At 40.5% G+C, this 21,399-nt stretch overlaps 1 protein-coding gene across 6 annotated transcripts in view; it reads left to right on the forward strand.

The window, feature by feature from the left end:
* CFAP95 (cilia and flagella associated protein 95) overlaps nucleotides 1-21,399 on the forward strand; it is a 78,599-nt gene that overhangs the window by 16,917 nt on the left and 40,283 nt on the right. For 3 of the 6 annotated variants that reach the window (XM_078436035.2, XM_078436033.2, XM_060610094.3), the window contains exons 2-3: nucleotides 7,063-7,171; nucleotides 20,268-20,401. In XM_078436035.2, coding sequence (XP_078292161.1) covers nucleotides 7,063-7,171; nucleotides 20,268-20,401 — 243 coding nt within the window. The remainder of the gene's footprint in view (nucleotides 1-7,062; nucleotides 7,172-20,267; nucleotides 20,402-21,399) is intronic. The other 3 variants (XM_078436036.2, XM_060610095.3, XM_078436034.2) reach the window with 1 other exon arrangement.

Genomic DNA, 21,399 nt, shown 5'->3' on the forward strand with positions numbered 1-21,399 from the left:
GATATCGCTTAGATTCACACCCCCATTGCAATCAGAGTTATGCATATGTATGTTGAGAGCTTTCCCATTCAGCAAGGAGATTTATAATTCCTCTAGAGACAAGTTTTTGTTGCAAAGGACTAGCATCTCTATATGCATAATCACTCCTTTCTGTGTGCTTTTGCAGAGTGAGCCAGGATGCTCTTTATTTTTATGGACACATTTGAAAGCCTCTGCTTTCAACATTTATATTAAGGTGACAGTAGCACAATGTAAGAACATTCAATCAATCAATCATGTAAGATTTAATGAGCATTTATAATGTATTAGACTATGCTAGGTACTGAGATTATGAAAATGAACAAAGAATAATCCCTGCCATTTAAAATACTCTTAGTGTAATGAGAAGGCAGATTCATTAATGAACAGTTATAAAGAAAAAATGCGAAAGGTGGAGCAGTGATAAAGGTTTTATTGCATACCCCACATAGACATGGGACCCCAGAAAGTGAGAGTAAACTTCAGTATAACTTGAATGTCATTTGGTCCACTAGAGTATGGGTTGGTTTCCTTTCCTGCATGGAGAATCCTATGGCCTAACCCCACCCTGTCCTCCACTGGGAGCTGAACCACTCTGGCTTGGAGCAGCCTGAGAACTGCAGGTCCTTGCCTGAGTGTTCTCCGACTTGAGTCTTTTCTACAACTCACGGGAGGAGTTGTATGTGTTTACTCAGGGGACGCTAACAGATCTGATTTGATGTGGAATCATGCAACTTTTGTGGTAGGAAACCCAAGCTCCCAAAGGACCCCAGAAGCAGACCCGGAAAGTTCTTTTGACAAGGCATTACTTGGGACCACGTTAGGCCAGAGAAGATAGAAAGTTCAGGATCTAGAGGGCTCCAGTGATTGTAGGATTGGTGGTAGGAAGTTATGTACCAACTGGATATGTTGGGCATTTGTCCATAACAGGACCTGCTCGTGCTAGCTTTGACTTACTAGATTCCATTGACCTTAATCCCCTCTGAATCAGTTCTGGCATTTTTGACAACAGGGTCATGGTTCCAAGCTCCTTTTCATACAGTTGGCAACTCTGATCCTGTCCTGTCAGTTCTTTCTCCATTCCCAATTCTATTCATATTCATGCTATCTCTCCCACAACAAGGTAGAGAATGCAAGTTTCATCTCTTATTATTAAGGATATCTTACATAAAGATTACTCATGTAACGAAATAGCCATAGCACTCAGCTCTGGGCTTGATGGAGCAGGGTCCTAAGCAGAAGGAAGGCTGCTTGTCAAGGAAGATGTTGGCAGAGAGCCCTGTGGACCAGCAAGAATGTCAGCAGTATTTGCGTGCTTGGCATGGAAGACACAGCTCTTCCTTCAGTCAGCAGCATGGAGTATCTGTATTCAAGCAGCTTTGACCTTGAACTGACTGCTGACCAGCTGCTGTCAAATTCATGTCTGGACAAATTAATGTCTGGAGAAGCCAGTCAGTAGACTAGACCTTATTACCAATCCAAGGTGATAATACAAACTGTAAAGACAATGTAGCAAGTTTTGCATATAGCTAACAGTATTTGGTTTAAAGGAATCTGAGATGGTTTTTACGTATCTTTAGTGTTAGGAGTCTTCCTATTAAAGGCAATAGATGGCTATTTTATTTTATTTTATTTTATTTTATTAAAAAACTTTTTTAAACATTTATTTTTGAGAGACAGAGAGGGGCAGAGAGAGAGGAAGGCACAGAATCCGAAGCAGGCTCCAGGCCCCAAGCTGTCAGCACAGAGCCTGATGCGGGCTCGAACTCACAAACCGCGAAATCATGATCTGAGCCGAAATCGGACGCTTAACCGACTGAGCCACCCAGGCGCCCCAATGGCTATTTTATTTTCTGTCAAAATAATGTTTCTGTCAAAACAAAAGTTGGGGGGCGCCTGGGTGGCGCAGTCGGTTAAGCATCCGACTTCAGCCAGGTCACGATCTCGCGGTCCGTGAGTTCGGTCCGTGAGTTCGAGCCCCGCGTCAGGCTCTGGGCTGATGGCTCGGAGCCTGGAGCCTGTTTCCGATTCTGTGTCTCCTTCTCTCTCTGCCCCTCCCCCGTTCATGCTCTGTCTCTCTCTGTCCCAAAAAAATAAATAAAAAACGTTGAAAAAAAAACAAAAAAAAAAAAACAAAAACAAAAGTTGGCAGTTTTATGTTGGTTCTACAGATTTTAGGGGATTGTTTTGTTATTTCTTCCATGAAACATTCAGGTTTTGGGAACCACTGATATAAGAGTCTGGTATACAACTGTTCCCTAAAGCTTTCTTAACCCTGACACTTTTGGCATTTTGAGCCAGGTAATTCCTTGTTGGACAGGGAGTTGTTCTGTGCAGGGTAGGATGTTTTCCAGCATCATGGCCTCTAGCCACTCGACGCCAGTAACAACCCTCCACATCTGGACATAGCAACTAAAAATGCCTTCAGGCATTAAGTGGGTTGGGGTGGGTTGAGTGGGGCTGTGCTCAAAAAGTTTGAAAGGTACTACTCCAGAGACATTGTAAATTTTATTTTATTGTTATTTGTTTATTTTATTATTTTCTCTTAAAGAATTTCTGTTGCAATAAACAACATGTTATGGTCACTTGTATGGTGACCATTAATAAATGCAGGTAGCAAGGAGAACAAAGCTATTAAAATACAGTAAAGTCTTCATTTGAGAGCACAGTTTGTTCCGGAAACATACTTGTAATCCAAAGCACTTGTATGTCAAAGCCAATTTCCCCATAAGAAATAATGGGAACTCAGATGATTCGTTCACAACCTAAAAATATGCATATAAAAATGATTACAATATTGTAATATAATACAACATAATAAAGAAAATACAAAATATAAAGACAAATAAACAAATTAACCTGCACTTGCTTTTGAAAACCTTTGTGGCCGGTGTGAGGGAGACAAGAGAGAGGAGGGTTGTTATGTAGGACGACTTTCACTGTCACTAATGGAATCACTGCTATCTGTTGGCTCAATGGAGTCTTTTGCTTTTCATGCAACTTTAACAAGGAACCTATCCAATGACACTTTTTTTTGCCTCCTTTTGAGGATTTCACGGAAATGTGACATAGTGTTGTTGTTAAACAGATTCATCATTCACTCTGCTACAGCCTTGTTTGGGTGGTGATTTTCTACAAAACTTTGTGGTGTTTCCCATATTTTACACATCTTCCTGATCTCATTTGAAGTGAGGGATTTCTCCACCTTTTTCTCCTCTTCCTCTGCAGACGAGCTCACCTCCATAATCTCTTGCTATTGCTTGAGATCAAACAGTTTGATGCAATAGTCAGATGCCAGTTGTGGGCACCTTCCAATGTTCTGAAAAAATCACTGATTTCTGTCCAACACCACAGCCTGAGACCAAGCATCTGAGCATGGGAGATGACCCACAATTGTGCAGAGAGAGAGACAGCGAGAGAGAGAGAGAGAGAGAGAGAGAGAAGAACCATTGGTTCATTTGTGATTATGTGACATTCTACCTCATGTACTACTCATATTGCAAGACATTGCTCGTTTATCAAGTTAAAGTTTGTTAGAAATGTTTGCTCATCTTTTGGAACACTTGCAGAACAAGTTACTCACAATCCAGGATTTTAACGTGTGTGTGTGTGTGTGTGTGTATTCCTTTATTATCTATTATACCTTGACATATGTCTCATAAAGATGCTGTAAGGCTTAGTTGGCATTAACAAAGTATTGAAAACTCTCAACTAAAGCATAGTGTAGAAAGACAAAGTATTATTACATATAATAGTATTTTGCATTGACATGTCACTTTTCACTTAAGACTCTCAATCTATTGGTTCAGTTGTTTCCTCAGTGTATTATTCTCAGTTCATGTCAGAGAAACTGAGGCACAAGCCAATATTCACCTGACAAAATAATCAGGGAATTAATTAAGTCTCTCATTTCCTTTATAATACCCTAATCACTTTTACTGTATATATTTTATAGTATGGTATAATACCATACTGTATATACTATAGTATATAGTATATATAGTATATAGTACATATAGTATAGTATTATATATATTATATAATATATTTAGTATGTAGTAAATATATATTTTATATTTATATTCTATTCTATATTCTTTATAATTTTTAAACACCCATATTTCTCTTCGCTCGGCTGGCAGCCTCTGAGAAGTAGGGGCAGGTCTTCTTTAGTTGTCTATCTCTCATAACTTACGGGGGGGCTGTGGGTACCACATTCACGGGCAGCTGGCAGACCCTAGGAAATGCCAGTTGCATTAGCGCAGTCCTCCCCAGAAACATTTTCATTATAGATTCGTGTTTTCAGTGCTGGACTTTTAGTACTGAGATTGCTGTTAAGTAAACGTATCTGCATCTTTTGTAATAATCTAGTTATAATACAACTTAAAATATATGGTGGTATAATCAGGATTGCATTCTAATTTTCATGGACATTAACTATCTTTGCCTTCATGGGCTCCTTTCCTCCATTTAAAAAAAAAGTTAAAAATGATAGTTTATGATTACATTGGTAGAAAGATGGCTACAATCTAAGATGGATTATATTCTTATTTTATGATTAAAAAATTATTAAAACACTCTTGTGGGACCCTAAAGGTACCGTGTACCCTGGGCACTGTGCCTGTGGTAACCAGTAAAGAAGTGAGCACTGAGGGTCACACAATGAAATGTTAACTATCTTTTTCCCCTTCATTCTCATGCTCCCCGGCAAATAGTCTGGTTTTATTGCCTCAGGGAAGAAAGACATGGAAAGCAATAAAAACACCAAGTTCTTGGCTTCTGGGTTCAAAAGCATGGGTTTTAAGATGGGTTTTAGGATGATGCCCTAGATTTGGAAGAGGAGATGAAGGGCCGGGGTGCCCCGTCCCTTGGGAGATGAAGAGTTCATGGACTGAAGATGGAGGGCACCAGAGAAGCCGAGAGCATGTGGGTTTCTCTGGGACCCCCAAATTGGAATTAAGACCTTATAGAAATCCCTGAGCAGGTGGGCCCTGTCACTGCCTAGCCCTCTATTCCCAGGTAATGATTTTGGAGGTGTTGAACTGTGGGGCTTCTGTGTGCCTCCCAAGCCCAGTGTGGTGGGACCATGAAACCTTGATGGGCCAGGCAAACAGCTTAGGGATGGCATTTGGCTTCCAGGAACCCTGGGTGGAAAGGGACACAAGAAGGTTCTTGGTGGCCTAAAAATGGCATGCTTGTGGCAGAGTGCCAGTCTACACAGAGTCCATGTGGCAGGACCAGGAGGGCAGAGCAGAGATCTGTGTGGATCCATACTAGAAGACCACAGGAGAATGAGGAGGTTTCCACGGATGTCAGCAGGGAGAGATGATGACAACAGAAATGGATTCTTGGCATTGCAGCATCACACAAGCTCTTGAGAGTTAGAAGGGATCCATAATTGACCAAGATTAAGGTTTTTCCATCTTGGCAATATGAGCATTTGGAAAAGAAATTAAGTACAATTATGGAAAAACTAAAGTTGCAATTCTTGTACACCAAAAATTTGGTGGATTAGTATTCACTATACATAGGTGTTTATGGTGCTTGACAGTAATAAAGGATCTTCTGCTTTTATTTTTTTCATTTTGCAAAAATCTCATGGGTATTACGTCTGTCCTCATTTTACACTGTGGAAATGAAAGCACAGAAACATTAAGTGACTTGCCCAACGTCACACAGCTAGGACCTGAGCAATGACTCAAACCCATGGCCCCATTCATTCTCTCACTCCTGGTTTTTGATGTTCAATATTCCCCCCTAAGGATTTAAGTGAGAGTTTCCTGTGAGGCTCTCTAAAAATGCTGATATGGTACCAAAATGCTTTTAGTGTTTTGCAATTTAATGCTCAGATGTTAGGAGGGCAGAGAGTTCACATGCCTGAGCTCTGCTGCTCTACCCTGGGCTCTCTCTCTGCTGTGTTCTATGCAGTTCTCTGCTCTCCTCTCAGAGGTGGGGAAGCAAGGGTATAGTTTGAATGCAGTGTAGGGGCCCAGTCCCAAAACAGTGGGATGAGGTGGGCCTAGGGCCTCCTGACTTGGATTCTCGGTGCCCCATCCAGGTGAGTGGATGCTGTTCTGCTTCCACAACCCTGTGCCCATTGTAGAATTTTCTTGTTTGTCTGTGTTTCTTGCTTGGCTGTAAGCAACTGAAGGCAAGGACTGCATTAGGGTTGTTTCCCATGGCATCCCCTCCTGGCATGTAGTAGGTACTTAAAATATTTCCTGAATGAATAGACAATTGAATGGATGGATGGGTGGATGGGTGGATGGATGGATGGATGGATGAATGGATGAATTCTTGAGTACCTCAGTGTCCCTTACATAATCTTAGCCCTGTATTCCCTCAATAACAAGGCCTCTTCTGAGGGATGTTTGGGTTCAGCTTCCTTTATGTCACCTAAGAAAGCTTTGCAAAAATAGATACTTCTTCTGTAGGCCATTTCACTTCCTTTTTCCTTTCCTATTCCCCAATCCCTCCATTATTATTATTTCTATCCACCCTTGTAGTCAAGATGTTTGGAATATTTTTCCCTCTTCCATCCACATGTTTTTTCAGCTTATGTTTGTCAGCCTTCTTTAAACTCTCTTTAAAAGCCAGAAGCACATGTTATGAATCCATATAACAGATACTTTGCTCTTTCTCATTTTGAAAAAAAGAAATTGATGGTAGAAAAAATTTCTAATGTGACAAATTGCCTTTTTAATTTATTACTATGTCTTATTTTTTAATTTACTTTTGGTAAATAATTACATTATTGAATAAGTTTCAGTTCATTGGAGTCACTGAGTAATTGCTGTGTTGGATAAGTATTGTGCTTGTGATATTATTAGTTTTATCATATGTGCTAAGTTGTTTTTAGAAAATAGCCTCAGCATTACTTGAAAAGAGGTGAAAAATACTTTATATATCCCACATCTAGTGAATTTGTAATTAAAGCAATATCATAAATATGGTAAATTTGCATTGGATCATTAAAAAATTCTTTTAAAGCAATACATGATAAATAAGATTTATCTCTTAACAGATTCTAATTTATTTTCTCAGGCACCATGACAGAGAAGCCTATCCCAAAGATTATGATATAGAAGGTCCGGAGGAAATAAAAAAACTGTGTAATTCAACATATTGGCGACTTGGAACCAATGAACCCCCAGTAAGTAATTGCTACTGATTTCTTCTATTTAAAAATTTTTTTTAAATGTTTATTTATTTATTTTGAGAGAGAAAGAGAGAGCACGAGCAGGGGAAGGGCAGAGACAGAGGGAGAGAGAATCCCAAGTAGTCTTTGTGCTGCCAGCACAGAACCCAATGTGGGGCTCCAACTCACAAACTGTGAGATCATGACCTGAGTCTAAGTCAAGAGTCTGACGCTTAACCGACTGAGCCACCCAGGTGCCCCTGATTTCCTTTAAGTGGAATCTTCTTCCAGGTGAAACATGGAAAAGTAAAGGTGCAAGCACTTTGTGCCACCCTCCTAAGCTATGTTGGTTACTTAGGCAGGTGACTTAGTCACTGTGTGCTTCAGTGACCTTACCTGTAAATGTGCACAGTTCATAAAGTTATTATTGGGAAAATTCAATGAGATAAAGCAAATAAAGTGCTTATCTCAGTACCTAGCATATAGTGAGCACTCAAGAAATTATTAGTGCTCTTATGATGCTGTTGCTGTAGCCACAGCATTTTGTTCAATGTCTCCTTTAACCTTCACAATAACCCTGTGCAGTAGGTATTATTGTTTCTATTTTGTGGATGGGGAGAAACTCCTAGAAGTTAAGGGACTTACTCAAAGTCAAACGGCTGGGAGTGGCAGAGTGAGAGTTTGAATCCAGTTCTTTGATTTCAAGTCTTTTGTATTTGTCTTAAGGTGGTGGAGTTGTGACTTATTAAAACATGCTGGTATTATTCTCCTAACGTTTGTATGATCCAATTCCTAAAGGAATATTCACTGCAAAAGTACTTCCTATTTGAATTGCCGTGAGTGGCTTACTCCTTGGCTATTTTGGTGCCTGCCCAATCAGTGTAAGGCAGGAGCTCACCTCTCCAGAGACTCCCAAATTGTGTCCTACCATGTTAAGAGCTTTAGGACTGCCTAAAGACTCAATTCAGGCTTATAGGATGGCTTTGGGGCCTGAAGAGCTGGTAATTTGACTAGGACACATGTGACTGTGTTCAGAAGACTGGGTTTGCATCACATTCTGCCCCCAAAGTCAGGGCTAGCTTGAAATAAGGCAAGCCCAGTAAGATGAGTAATTCCATATTGGAAATGGAGCTAGAAGATTCTCAGTTCTCCAGGGTCATGGGAACGAATTAGCCTATCAGGGCCCATGCTTGTTACCTTCTTGCCTTTTATACTTGCAATGGACAGAGAATGATAAGGACAGCCTGAAAAATGGGGACTTACTACAAAGATGCAGGTATCTGGCTATGGAATCAAGGACAGTCACAGGAACAAAGACAGGTCTAAAGCAAGACATCCTCCCCCTCCCCTTTCACACACGCACACACACACACACACACACACACACACTGTCTCATTGGCATCCTTATTTTGTTTTGCTGCTCATTGCCTTCTTGCCCCTATAGCTCCAATCTCAAGGGCATTCTGATAGTTTCCTCAGTTCCCACATTGCCCTTCTACCTTGCACCAAGCCGCCTTTTGGTCACTAGCCAGTACATGGAGGGGTTCCCAAGTTTGATGCTCAACTCTGTCAATAGCCACTCTGCCCTGTTCCACCGGAGCCAGCTTTGCCTTGCTTTCTTGAGCACGGGGCTACATGGTCAGGACAAGAGCAAGTTGGGCAAAGCAGGCATTACCTGGCGTGCATTTAGCATCTTTGACTCTTTTTTTTTTTTTTTTTTTTGAGAGGGTGGGGTGGGGCATGAGCAGAGGAGGGGCAGAGAGAGAGAGGGAGACACAGAATCCGAAGCAGGCTCCAGGCTCTGAGCTGTCAGCACAGAGCCCGACACAGGGCTCGAACTCATGAACTGCAAGACCGTGACCTGAGCCGAAGTCGGATGCTTAACCTACTGAGTCACCTAGGCGCCCCTAGCATGTTTGACTCTTAAAAACCATTTATTTTTGATTTCTCAATGAAAATGTTCTTGGCCTCTGGGTTGTGGGAGGATGTGAGATGAGGTGAACTATGAGATGTGGGAACCTCAAACATTCATTCTGTTCCATCTACACATCATAGCAATCAAGACTCAGGTTTACTAGAGGATGTATAAATTAGATAATATTTTATTTTGTTCATGGTCATTGAAACTGTGTGCTTCTTCTTCCAGGTTTATAGGTATATTGATAGGAATGAAAATAGATCAATGGGTCAACTATTTCTGATGCTATTCTCATATCTTAATAGTAAGGTACATTTTTGTGTATTTTTGTGTATAAAGCACTGGTTCATCCATCTTGTTTCTTGCTCTTCTCAACAAAGTTATAAAGTGGACAAGAAAGATATTATTATTCCAGTTCTAAACCTAGACTCCCTGATATTCAGTGATTCCCCCCAAGGTCCCAGGTGTAAAAAGGAGACGGATACAGGCACAGAACCTTCGTATTTTCATATGTCGGGTGTGATGCTGGATATAGCAGGAGTATGGAGGAGTTCTTCCTCTTGCCACAGAGTTTTGATAGAGGCCTAAACACTAGGATACTCTCAATAGTTGGTGAAAACCACACATCCTAAAGCAGGATCCTAGACCATCTAGGCACCTGCTAAGATATTCTAAACCAGGTTAGGCCAGTATGAGTGATTATGTCCTTGAAGACTAGAGTCTAGAGTTCAGGAAGGATTTATTTAGTTGTGGGTTGCATGCCCTTTCTTCCTCAATTGAGAGGTTTTCCTTCCTCAGTTTTCAAGGGAATGAGACAGATTAATATTTGTGTCCTGGAATTTAGATGACTTGGGTTCCAGGTATATGACACATGTGAAACAGCAAGGCCCACCTGCTGCAGGATTCTACGTCTAAAGCACCCCCCAGTTGGAAAAGTGAGAAGTTTAAATCTAATACAGTTAGAAGTTTTGATTATGTCACCGGACTGGAAAATTTCATAACTAAAATGAGATCCTTCTTGAGATTGAGGGACCTAGAAGCGTTATGGGACTTGCTTAAAATTTCCATTAAGCGAAAGGAAAGAACTAGCCATCCATGGGGGCTGGAAGAGGCAGTATGATTAAAATGAAGTTGCTTCATGAATTGCATCCTACTGATGCAACAGGATCAATTCAATTCAACAGGATCAATTCAACAGGATCAATTCAGACTTTATCTCAGAGTCTGGACCAATCTTCAGGTTGGCCCTCTGAGTGGCCCACGTTGTATAAATGAGAAGACTGAGGTCAAGTGAAGCTAAATGACTTGTTCAAAGTCAAACAGCTATAAAGTTGTATTAAAATTTAAAATCTATTTTTCCCCTCTGATTACAGAATCTAAGATCTTAAATACTTCTCCAACTGCCTCTTGGAGCACTAAGTTGTTCCACCCCTAGCCCAGTGGTCTTTTTAACCCCCAACACTGCATCCTCCCTGCAGAAAATGAACCTGATTGGCTTTCGTCCTCTGACTTGGGCATTATGTACATCTCACTGCATATGTGTTGGGGCATCGGTTTCTTACATCTTATCTATAACCTCTATCCTGTTTGCTGAATTACGTCTACACACATGCCAGCTAGCCCTATTCCCATATGTCTCTTTTCCTAAATGTCTTCTTAGCAGTTTTGGATTTTTGCAGTATTGCTGCTGAGTGGTTGCTTTTTATGTCCACCAGCGTCTCTCTTCTGCTGCATGAAGTTCTCCTTGCCCATATATGCTGTAGCTGGGGCTATTGTGAGCATTGTTTGTTTGTACTGGGCTTTTAAATTAGCCTTTCTTTGGGGCGCCTGGGTGGCTCAGTCGGTTAAGCCGCCGACTTCGGCTCAGGTCATGATCTCGCGGTCCGTGAGTTCGAGCCCCGCGTCGGGTCGGGCTCTGTGCTGACAGCTCAGAGCCTGGAGCCTGTTTCAGATTCTGTGTCTCCCTCTCTCTCTGCCCCTCCCCTGTTCATGCTCTGTCTCTCTCTGTCTCAAAAATAAATAAACGTTAAAAAAAAATTTAAATTAGCCTTTCTTTGTGTCTACATTTTGGCTGAAACTCCAAAAGGCCACAAACAAAAACATAGTCCCATGTGCCAAAGTGAAATATTAGGCCACTTGAGTGGGGCCCCCGAAGATGGTGCCCTTAGGCCAGCACTCACATGAAGGATATAAGAGGATTGAAATCCAAGAAGCCAAAAGTAGAGTTTGAGAGAAGAAACAGGGTTTTGGAAAAGGTGTACTGTGAGTCTCATCTGCCTGTGAAGTTACAGATACGAGGTTCGGGTGATCTGTCTGAAACAGCAGAGCAGAAAGAGAGGAACTAGCTACCTGTACATTATTGGTGGGACAAAGATAAATGAGTACTTAGGCCCAGAGGTGGCTTTTGGGGATCAGATGTGGGCCATGTAGAAGAGAAAGATGACAGGGAGTCATCTCAGAACCTGCCCAAGAGCCCCTCATGCAGGGATTTAAGGGACATTGCCTGGGTTCCCAGGGGCTGAGGAAGGACAGTTAAGTCCAGACAGTGGCAGCCTGTGTCATGGAACATAACCACTGAATATTTCCAGAAGGGATCTTAATATCCAACAGAATATCTCAAGGAGGTCTGTTTCGAACATCAGTCAATGCTGGAGAGGGTCAGACTTCAGACATGCCCAGAGGAAAATGAAACAAGATGATACTTCCATTTTTCTTGCATTTACCTCTCTCTTCCTCATATCCCCACTCACTCATCTTAAACCCTCCAGAAGCCAGAGGGAGTTGAGGAGTAGGAAAGAAGTTTAAGGGGGACAATTGAGAAGAAGCTAAATGTGCCCCCTTTTCCTACTGAGTTATGCCAAGCTAAAGCTGACCCAAGGTACAGGAATTTTAAATGAAACTTTCATTTTAAATGGAGTTTTGGCCAGTACTTGGGACTGGGTATTTTACTTACCTCAATTAGATTCCTCCTGGGACAGAAGGAGCCAGAAGATGTTTATATTAGCTGAGAGTGACCATAAAGTGGTGGCAACTGTTCTATATTTCATCAAGGAGCATAAGAAAGAATCCACCTCTCCAAAGGACTATGGATGAGCAGTGAGGGAGGAAGAATAGATTTGTTTATTGATTGTACCTACTTACAAGTCCCACCTACTCAGTGAACTAGTTGTCCATTTGTGTATAAAAGAGCAGGCCACATCACCCCTCTCTATCCCCTTCCCTTCTTTTAGTTTTCTTCGTGGAATTTAAATTACTTGACTAGAACACATGCTCCATAAGAGAAAAGACTGGTCTGTTTTGTTCTCTGCTGTATCTCCAGTTCCTAGAATGGTGCCTGGTATAGAGTGGGTGCTTAATAAACATCTGTGGAAGGAAGGAATGAAGGAAGAAAAGAAGGAAAAAGGCAAAAGAAGAAGAAGAAGGAGGAGGAAGAGGAGGAGGAAGGCAAGAAGGAATGAAGGGAAGAAAAAAGGGAAGGAGGGAGGGAGGGAGGAACGAAGATATTCCACAAATATGTATTAAGGCCCTATTATTTTGCTAAGTGCTGGGGTAAGAAACATAATTCGGAACAAGGTCACTGTACATCGGGAATTCACAGGCTTGTGAGACGATGCAGGTTTACAACCACAGTGGCTAAGTGTACGACGGATGCTATGATAGGGAGAAGATCAGGATGTTGACAGGGACACCTGAACTGAAATGGGCTGAGGGGAGGATCATGGATGGCTTCCTAGTGGAGGAGGCCACAGTGAAGCTCTTGAACTGAATCTAAAGAACCATTTGTTGGTGAAATCTGGAAACATGCCAGTCAGGTTTCAGTGGTGGCATAATCAAATTCCTACCGTGGTGGTCCTTCAGGCTTGGGGAGACTCAGTGGGGCCATGGGGCTGCAGATTCACAGGGGAGCAGTCATTCGAGCCACTGGAGTTTCTCTGATTATTTTACTCGTCTAAGAAATTATGGGAAATTGTATTTTAAACTGTAGTGTTTTGTCTTGGTATTTTATTTAAACTTTATTCAGGTGCTGCTTAGCTGCACCAGAATGAGTGCATGAGTGCATGAGACTCACCAGAGTGAGTCCCATGTAAACTAAAATGCTCAGGAGTCCTTCTATCATTGCTTCTTCACTTGCAAAGCCCCTCACCTAAGGATTCTCACACCACTTCTAAAGGCTGTGTCACAATCGGTATGTAAGACTGCTTCTGAGGAAGTAAACTCAGAAGAATTAAGTACAACATACATTTGATGCTGTGTCATAGAGCTGAGAACTTATCAGACATAAAAGAACAAGGAAAACCATGAGTGATTTTACTAAACAGATTTTCTTATACAGCTAATGGATCAATGCCAAGGCATTTTTGGAACTAAAAGGACAACATGGATGAGCAAATTAAGCTAATATTACTATTAATAGCATTACAGTCATTTTGGACTTTAAAATGGAAAATAAGTGAATAGTACAAAAGTGTGCTATCATTCATTTTATGAAGTGATAGAGAACAGCCAAGTAGGTCTCAAATATGAACTGTTTTAGTGGATGGAAGTATGACATTTAAAAACTGATGACCTAAAAGGGATATAAAGGCATATAATTCTACCAGATCTGAGAAAATCAATTATAATTTACTTAATTGGTTCAGGTATTTTTTTTCTTGCTTGACATAGTAGAATAGTGTTTTGGCCTCTATAGTCTTACAGATGTTTCTTGCACTCAGCTCTAAGTACCTGAAAGAGGCATATGGATCAAATTTTTGTAAATGGAATAATTTTAAATACCATTGGAGGAGAACCACTTAAACCAGGAAAAAGGAAGATGTTTGGGGATAGCGGGCTGTGGAGTGAGGGCGTCCTCCTGCTTCATGTTTCCATAATCTTTGGGCTTAGAGCTGATGCCACCAGTTCCAGCGTCCTCTCGAGGGTCTACTCTGGAGTGTCTTTTCCAATATCAGCACATGATATTGTGGGCCTATTTATTCTAGCATATATCTTCTCCGCCATTTCTAGGGATTTGGGACAAAATGAACATAGGCGTCTGCCATTTTGATCCATCACTCTCCTGCACGATTCTTTTTCAGTATCAACAATCATGCCTAATTTAACTTTTAGAGAAACTAGATTTTACTTTTTCAGTATATTAGTTTGCTTAAGCACATGCCACTGTTATGTTGAACAAATGGGACTCAAAAAATGCAATCACAACCCCCCCCCCCCCCACACACACATATTCTTTGTCCCCACTGTCTATTCACCCTACTTTGTGGAGTTACTTCTTTCTGGTGTCCCAGGATAAAATGTTGTACATATTTTATAATTTTTGTGCTCACTCTCAGATTATAGAAAGTCTATTGGTCACATTTCAGTAATTAAAGTATCTCATCAAAATGATAAATTTCATTGAAGGCAAAAGATTTTCTCCTCCTCCAGTTAGAGTGTGCTCCAGGCCAGGGAAGTCCATAGAGGGAAGTGTGTCCACATGGGGAGGTTTGGCTGATTTTCTATTTCTTCACTTGCTCTGTTTTTTCCTTCCCTCAGACAACAACTAAAATGCCCTCTTGTGATTATTCTACTAATATTAATTACTTAACTGAGACTGTTTTTGTTAAAAGAAACAGTTTTGTTATCTGACAGTGATCATAAGAAAAGATTGAACAAGTAGTGGAAAAAAAGAGTGAAATCATTTTTCTGATTGTACCCCATGAGTCCCAGTTGTTCAAAATAATGATGGGAAGGGGGCCTCTCTGCTTCTCTCGAGATCCTTTAAATAATCTGTATGTGGAGCTGCTGAGTTCTCCTAGACATGAAAACAGAGCCAGAATTTACAAGAGCAAAACTACTGCTGAGAAATAAGAATCATCCTTTTTTTTAAGATAAAGACTTTTTAAAAGTTAATTTATTAATTTTCGAGAGAGGGAGAGTGCACACGAGTGGGGCAGAGAGAGAGGGAGACAGAGAATCCCAAGCATCCTCTTCTGAGCCACCCAGGTACCCGTAAAGGTAAAGACTTTTAACAAAGTCTCAATATTATTTGTTGATGATAATGATTTTTTGGCAATAGTACAAGAAAGCTACAGTTGACAGGGGAAGTGCTGTTTTACAGGGTAAAACTAAACTCTTCAGTTATGACTGAAGATCTGTGATAATAGATGCCAACTTAAATATTCCAGAGTGAGGTGCCAAATCTGTCACATAGAACATGCGAAGCATTTGGGGGCAATAACTGGTTTTGAGCCTCTTGGTCCCTTATCCACCTTGAAGATTAAAAAAAGAAAGAAAGAAAAGGCTGAAATTAAAGAGACCTGGCTGAGAGTATTTGGAATTTGGAGAGAATTTCTGTGCTGAGTTCGACCCCTCCTATCCCCATAGGATAAGCTACTTCATTCTGGGCAGGGAATTTGATTAAGTATTACCCTGAAGCTGGGAAACTTGGTTGACTGAGGTCTGACTTATTCCCAAAGCAGCCTGTGACATCAGAGAGGGAACTTGACTTGAAAAGTATCTGCAGGGGCACCTGGGTGTTTGTTGGTTAAGTGTCTGACTCTGGCTCAGGTCGTGATCTCACGGTTCACGAGTTCGAGACCTGCGTCAGGCTTTGTGTTGACAGCTCAAAGCCTGGAGCCTGCTTCTGATTCTGTGTCTCCCTCTTTCTCTGCCCCTCCCCTGATCATGCTCTGTCTCTCTCTCAAAAATAAATAAACATTTAAAAATTTTTTATAAAAAAGGAAAATATCTGCATTTCCTTCAGTATGAGTCAGAGGAGTCTGCTTTCTGGGGACCCGATAAGCAACATAAGAAAGAAATGTCAATTAGTGATCATCTAAAATGAATCTTCCCAAGAGAGATTCTTCTGTAAGTAAGTCATCCACAGCAGAAAGAGTCTGTTTACCCTCAAATGTGGAACTTGAGGGGCAGTCATAAATGACTTTCTCTTTCCCTGTACCCAGTTAGTTACCCAGGTTACATGTCTACTGGGATTTCTTAAATGCTGTACATACAGGAAGAGTTCATCTTAGAAGATTACAAGTTGGGACTTCAAGAAAAATTGATAGGAAAATGGGGAATAAGAATAACGTTATGAAGCAAACTTCCTATACACACATTAGATATTTTTTAGATTATCATTTGACTCAAGCTAGATTTTATTATGCAAATTTAATGGAAATTTTAGTGATTATCCTGTGAGTTTGTGCTCTGTTAACTTAGCTATCTCACACACCAAATTGCCAATCTCCAGTTTGTGATATATATATGTATATAGAGAGCCCAAAAGACTTTTAAACATATGGTAGTGCTTTTATAAATTATGCACCCTTATGTCAGGTTATGAACATTTCTAGGCCAAAGTGATTTTTCACATTAAAATGGTGTAGGATCGGGTTTGCCCACATGCAACAGAAACCACAGATCAACAGTGGCTGTTCACATAAGGTTTTATTCTTTCCCGTAAAGAGTCTGGAGGATAGCAGGTCAGGACTGGCGTGGAAGTCGTGCAGATTGTCAGAGACCTCTTCCTTCCAGCTTTCTACTCTGCCATCCTTTGTGCAGAGTCCAACATGGTGGCTAGAAGCCTGTCATTATGTCCACATTTCAGACAGCAGGAAGAGAAAAACAGAAGCAGGACCTTTCCTGGAGGTTGTAGAAATTACTTCCATTTATGTCTCGTTGTTCAGAACCAGTCACTAGTTCTATTTACGTATAAAGGAGACTAGAAGTTTACGTGTTACGTTGAGCACCAGGTGTCGTATGGATGTGTTAAATCACTATATTGTACACCTGAAGCTAATATGACACTGTAAGTTAGCTAACTGGAATTTAAATTAAAACTTTAAAAACTTTTTTTTTTTTAAATAAAGGACACTAGAAAATGTAGTTTGAAACACCATATGCCCACCTAAAATTTTGATGTTCTATTACTGATGAAATTGGGGGACAACATTTGCCCCTGATACAGGAAACAAAGGTTCGCACTGGGCTCTGGAGGCAGATGGCTTCTCTTGGACCTTTGGCTCCACCACTTACTAGGTTGTAACTTTGATCAAGAGTCTAAAACTTTTCGTGTCTTTATTTTTTCCAGTGTAAAGTGGGGATATTAGAGTTTTCATGAACACTTAACGTGAAGACATTTAGAATAGCGTCTGACATGTGCTGTTGTTATTACCATTATCCCCAGGCTTTACTGCAACTCACTAAGCTACAGTCAGTAGAGACTCTGGAGTTAGTTTACTATTCTAGCCTGGAATTTCATAGATATGGATTGATCAATGAATGAGTCAGATTGGATGTTTTGAATTGTGTAACTTCTACCTTCTCACTGGTTTACCTAGGTGTTACTTAATCTGTTTCAGCCTCAGTTTTCCCTTCCCTAAAATGAAGAAAAACTATGCCAAGTGTTCTTCTTTTCTCCCTTCAGATCTACTTTCCACCCTTCTCAACCTTGCTCTGTGCCCAGAAGCTGACCTTTATGGTTGGCTTTGATGAGCTTCCTTGTCCTCTGGCTTTCTGTTCAGATTAGCCTGTGGAAGGCACTCACAGATGATCAGAGGTGGTGGGCGAGTTAGCTTGGACCTTTATTCTGTGATTTTCTCCCTGCAGGGCCATGGTTTGGCAGTGGCTGTGTGCTATAGACTGAATGTTTATGTGCCCTCAAAACTCAAATGTTGAAATCCTAACGCCCAGGGTGATGAAATTAGGAGGTAGGTCCTTGGGAGATGATCAGGTCATGAGGATGGAATCAGAAATGGGATTAGTGCCCTAATAAAAGAGACCCCAGAGAGTTCCTTCCCTCCTTCTGCTGTGTGAGGGTACGGTGAAAAGATGGCTGTCCATCAACCAGGAAGTAGGCTCTCACCAGACACTGCTGGTGCCTTGATCTTGGAGTTCCCAGCCTCCAGAACTGTGAGAAATAAATTTCTGTTGTTTATAAGTCACTCAATTTATGGCATTTATAAGGGCAATCCAAATGGACTAAGATACCGTATGTCTGTTCTGAAACCCACAAGTACCAAGTGACCTCCTCTTTACAGCTATAGGCCTTACTAGTTTCCAGTAACTGCTCTACCCTATGGCTCTCCACAATTGCTACCCTCAGGGTGCTTCAACATTTTCTGAATGCTGGCCACACTTTTATAAACTGATCTTCCATTAAACTCTACTCAGTTACCCATTTGATTGTTCTTTTCTTTCTGTGACTATGATTGATACACAAGACTCATAGGATTGCTTTCAGTATTTAATGAAATCATGCCTATGAAGTGCTTACTATTCAGTCAATAAACTTAAATCCACTAATGCTATCATCTGTTTTTCTTTTAACTCCTCATTATTTCATGTTTGCAAATATCTTCATTTCATATAATTTTCAAAGGTGTTGATTGATTGAAAATGTTGAAATATTTTACTGCTGAATATGACCAGAGCATTATCTAAGGTTAATTTTTGGGCCAACCTTACTCATTAAAACAAAATTGTGCATAGTAATTTTTTTCCCAAAGTAAATGTCTTATTTTTTTGTTCAAGTATATAATATGAAGCTCAATAATACAGTGTCTTTTACCATGGACTTGTGAACCTGGGAATCTATGAGGAAGAGTAGTTGAGCAAAGGGTATAAGGAGTCAGAGCTGAGAAATTGGGCTGGGTGGCTGGTGATTCAGGAGGTTGAGGCCTTAGAGAACATTGGTCAGAGAAGCCAAGGATCTATAGAGCTTTGGAGTAGACCAGGGAACCAGGACCAGAGACTATAAAACTGCTTTGAGTAGGGTAGGCTCCCAGTTACAGCAGAACCTTATTCTACTGACCCAAAGTGGGCCATGGGTATTTGACTATAGCTAAGATACTCTTGCAGTTGAAGTCTCCAAATATCTAAACAGAGATTTTTCTCTCTCTTTAAAAAAAAAAAAAAAAAAAAAAAAAATATATATATATATATATATATATATATATATTTATAGATGTAGATAGATCTAGATCTATATATATATATAGATATAGATTATATTTTATAATATATATATATAGATGTGTGTATATATATATGTGTATATATACATTATATATATGGGATTAATGTGATCTAGGACTTCATTGGATGTCTTAGGGAGGTTAGTCTTCAGGTTTGGGGAAAGTAATGGGTTCTCTTGGTTGTGGTGAGTTCTGCTTCTCTGCTGTGAACCTCCACATTCATGATCTTCTAGAGTTTGGAATGGAAGAAATATTGAATACTCAATGCCAATTTTTGTTCGTAAGATCCCCTAGATGTTACCCCTGATGCTTCTTCAATTGGTTTGAGGACATCTTACAATTTGCAGGTTTTTCTCATAGGAGTAATTGCTTGATAGCTTGTTGAGTCATCCTTGATAGAGAATGGATGATGATGGTGCTGCTGCTGCTGGTGCTCATTGCTGGTGCTGGTATCTGAAGTCCCATGTGATTTACAAAGCAATTGCCACAAACATTTTCTTACTTAGAGAAATTAACATATATGATCCTTGAGAAGAAAGGAGAAAGCAGTATTTAGTTGAAGGCATTTCATAGAAACAACCAATTTGATTTTTTTATTTTCCAGTAACATAGTAAGGAATTGGCATTTTCACATATTTACAATGAAATCGTTGACTGCTAAGAGGTATTTGCTTAAGTTTTTTTTATTTTTAAGAGAGAGAGACAGAGACAGAGACAGAGTGTGCACAAGTGGGGAAGGGGTAGAGAGAGGGCGAGAGAGAGAATCCCAAGCAGACTCCAGACTCTGAGCTGTCTGTGCAGAGCCTGGCTTGGGGCTCAAATCCACAAACTGTGAGATCATGACCTGAGCTGAAGCTGGACACTTAACCAACTAAGCCACCCAGGCGCCCAAAGATATTACTTATTTTTTAATGTCAACAGCGTCAACAATTACAATCAATATATACTTTGGGGCACCTGGGTGGCTCAGTCAGTTAAGCATCTGACTCTTCATTTCAACTCACGTCATGATCCCAGAGTTGTTGGGTCAAGCCCCAAGTGGGGCTCCTCACTGAGTATGGAGCCTGCTTGAGATTCTCTCTCTCCCCCTTTCCTTGTACCCCTCCTCCTGCTCACACACACGCGCACTCCCTTTCTGTCTCTCTCTCTCTTAAAAAAAAATCAGTAATGTGCTTCAACAAAAATATTTTAGTAACTGACCATTTTTGGCAATGTATTTACTTTTCTCATATGTAGCTTCTATTTTTCCAGATTTGGATATCAGAAACACATGAACAAATGGCACAGGTTTATTTAAACAGAGAATTGGCTACAATAAAGAGAAAGGCTTTACTGAATGAAGAAACAATGAGCTCTGGGATTATTGAAAGGTATTCTTAATACTTTCCTTCACTTACAGAACATATATGTGCAGGAAAGGGTCTGGATGAGCAGTGAGGAGGTGCAGTGGCCCTGGCTACCCATTACAGGAACACATCAAGCACAGTGAACACATCTCAATCTCCTGTGCTTTCCGTTCATGCTGTTCCCCCTGTCTAGAATTCCCTTTCCTTCAAGTGTTTGCCAATCAGCATTACCCATTCTGGGTCCTCTTTACACATTTTTTTTTTCTGGTCAGTGTCCTGACTATTTAGGTTTGAACACCAGCTCCACCATTTACTTGTGAAAGTAAACAGTATCTATAATCATCAGTTTTTCAACCTGTAAAATGGGAATTAAAATCAGTATCTACTTCATAAGGTTGTTGGGAAGTTTAGGTGTAAAGAAGTATGAAATGTTCATAGAAATATTGCCTGACAAGCAGTAAAAATTAGGTGAGCTGTCGATCAGGATTAATTGCTCTTATATTCTTGCCCTCTGAGCATTTTGTTAATGCTCTACATAACAGTTGGACTTACATTCTACTTATTTATATGTATGTGTGTTTCCCTTGAAATCGTTCCTTGAAAGTAGGAACTATTTCTTTTTTTAAAATTTTTTTAACGTTTATTTATTTTTGAGAGAGACAGAGTGTGAGCAGGGGAGGGGCAGAGAGAGAAGGAGAGAGAGGGAAAGAATCCCAAGCAGGGGTGCTGCCAGCACAGAGCCTGATGTGGGGCTCGAACTCACAAACTGTGAGATCATGACTTGAGCTGAAGTCAGGAGTTGGACACTTAACCAACTGGGCCACCCAGGCACCCCACAGAACTGTTTCTTATCTGTTCATATCTGTAGTCCTGAAACTTGGTATAGTGCCTTTCCATGGAAAACTCTATCCATAGACTTTGTCTTATCTTGTAACTATTGGAAAATGCAGTGAAACAATGACAAAATGCTGAATTTTTAATTTACTTGTTGGGACATTTTATTTTGCAAAGTGCATGAAAGG

Source organism: Panthera onca, chromosome D4 (genome assembly GCF_046562875.1).
Source record: "Panthera onca isolate mPanOnc1 chromosome D4, mPanOnc1 haplotype 2, whole genome shotgun sequence".
Classification (NCBI taxonomy): Eukaryota; Metazoa; Chordata; class Mammalia; order Carnivora; family Felidae; genus Panthera; species Panthera onca.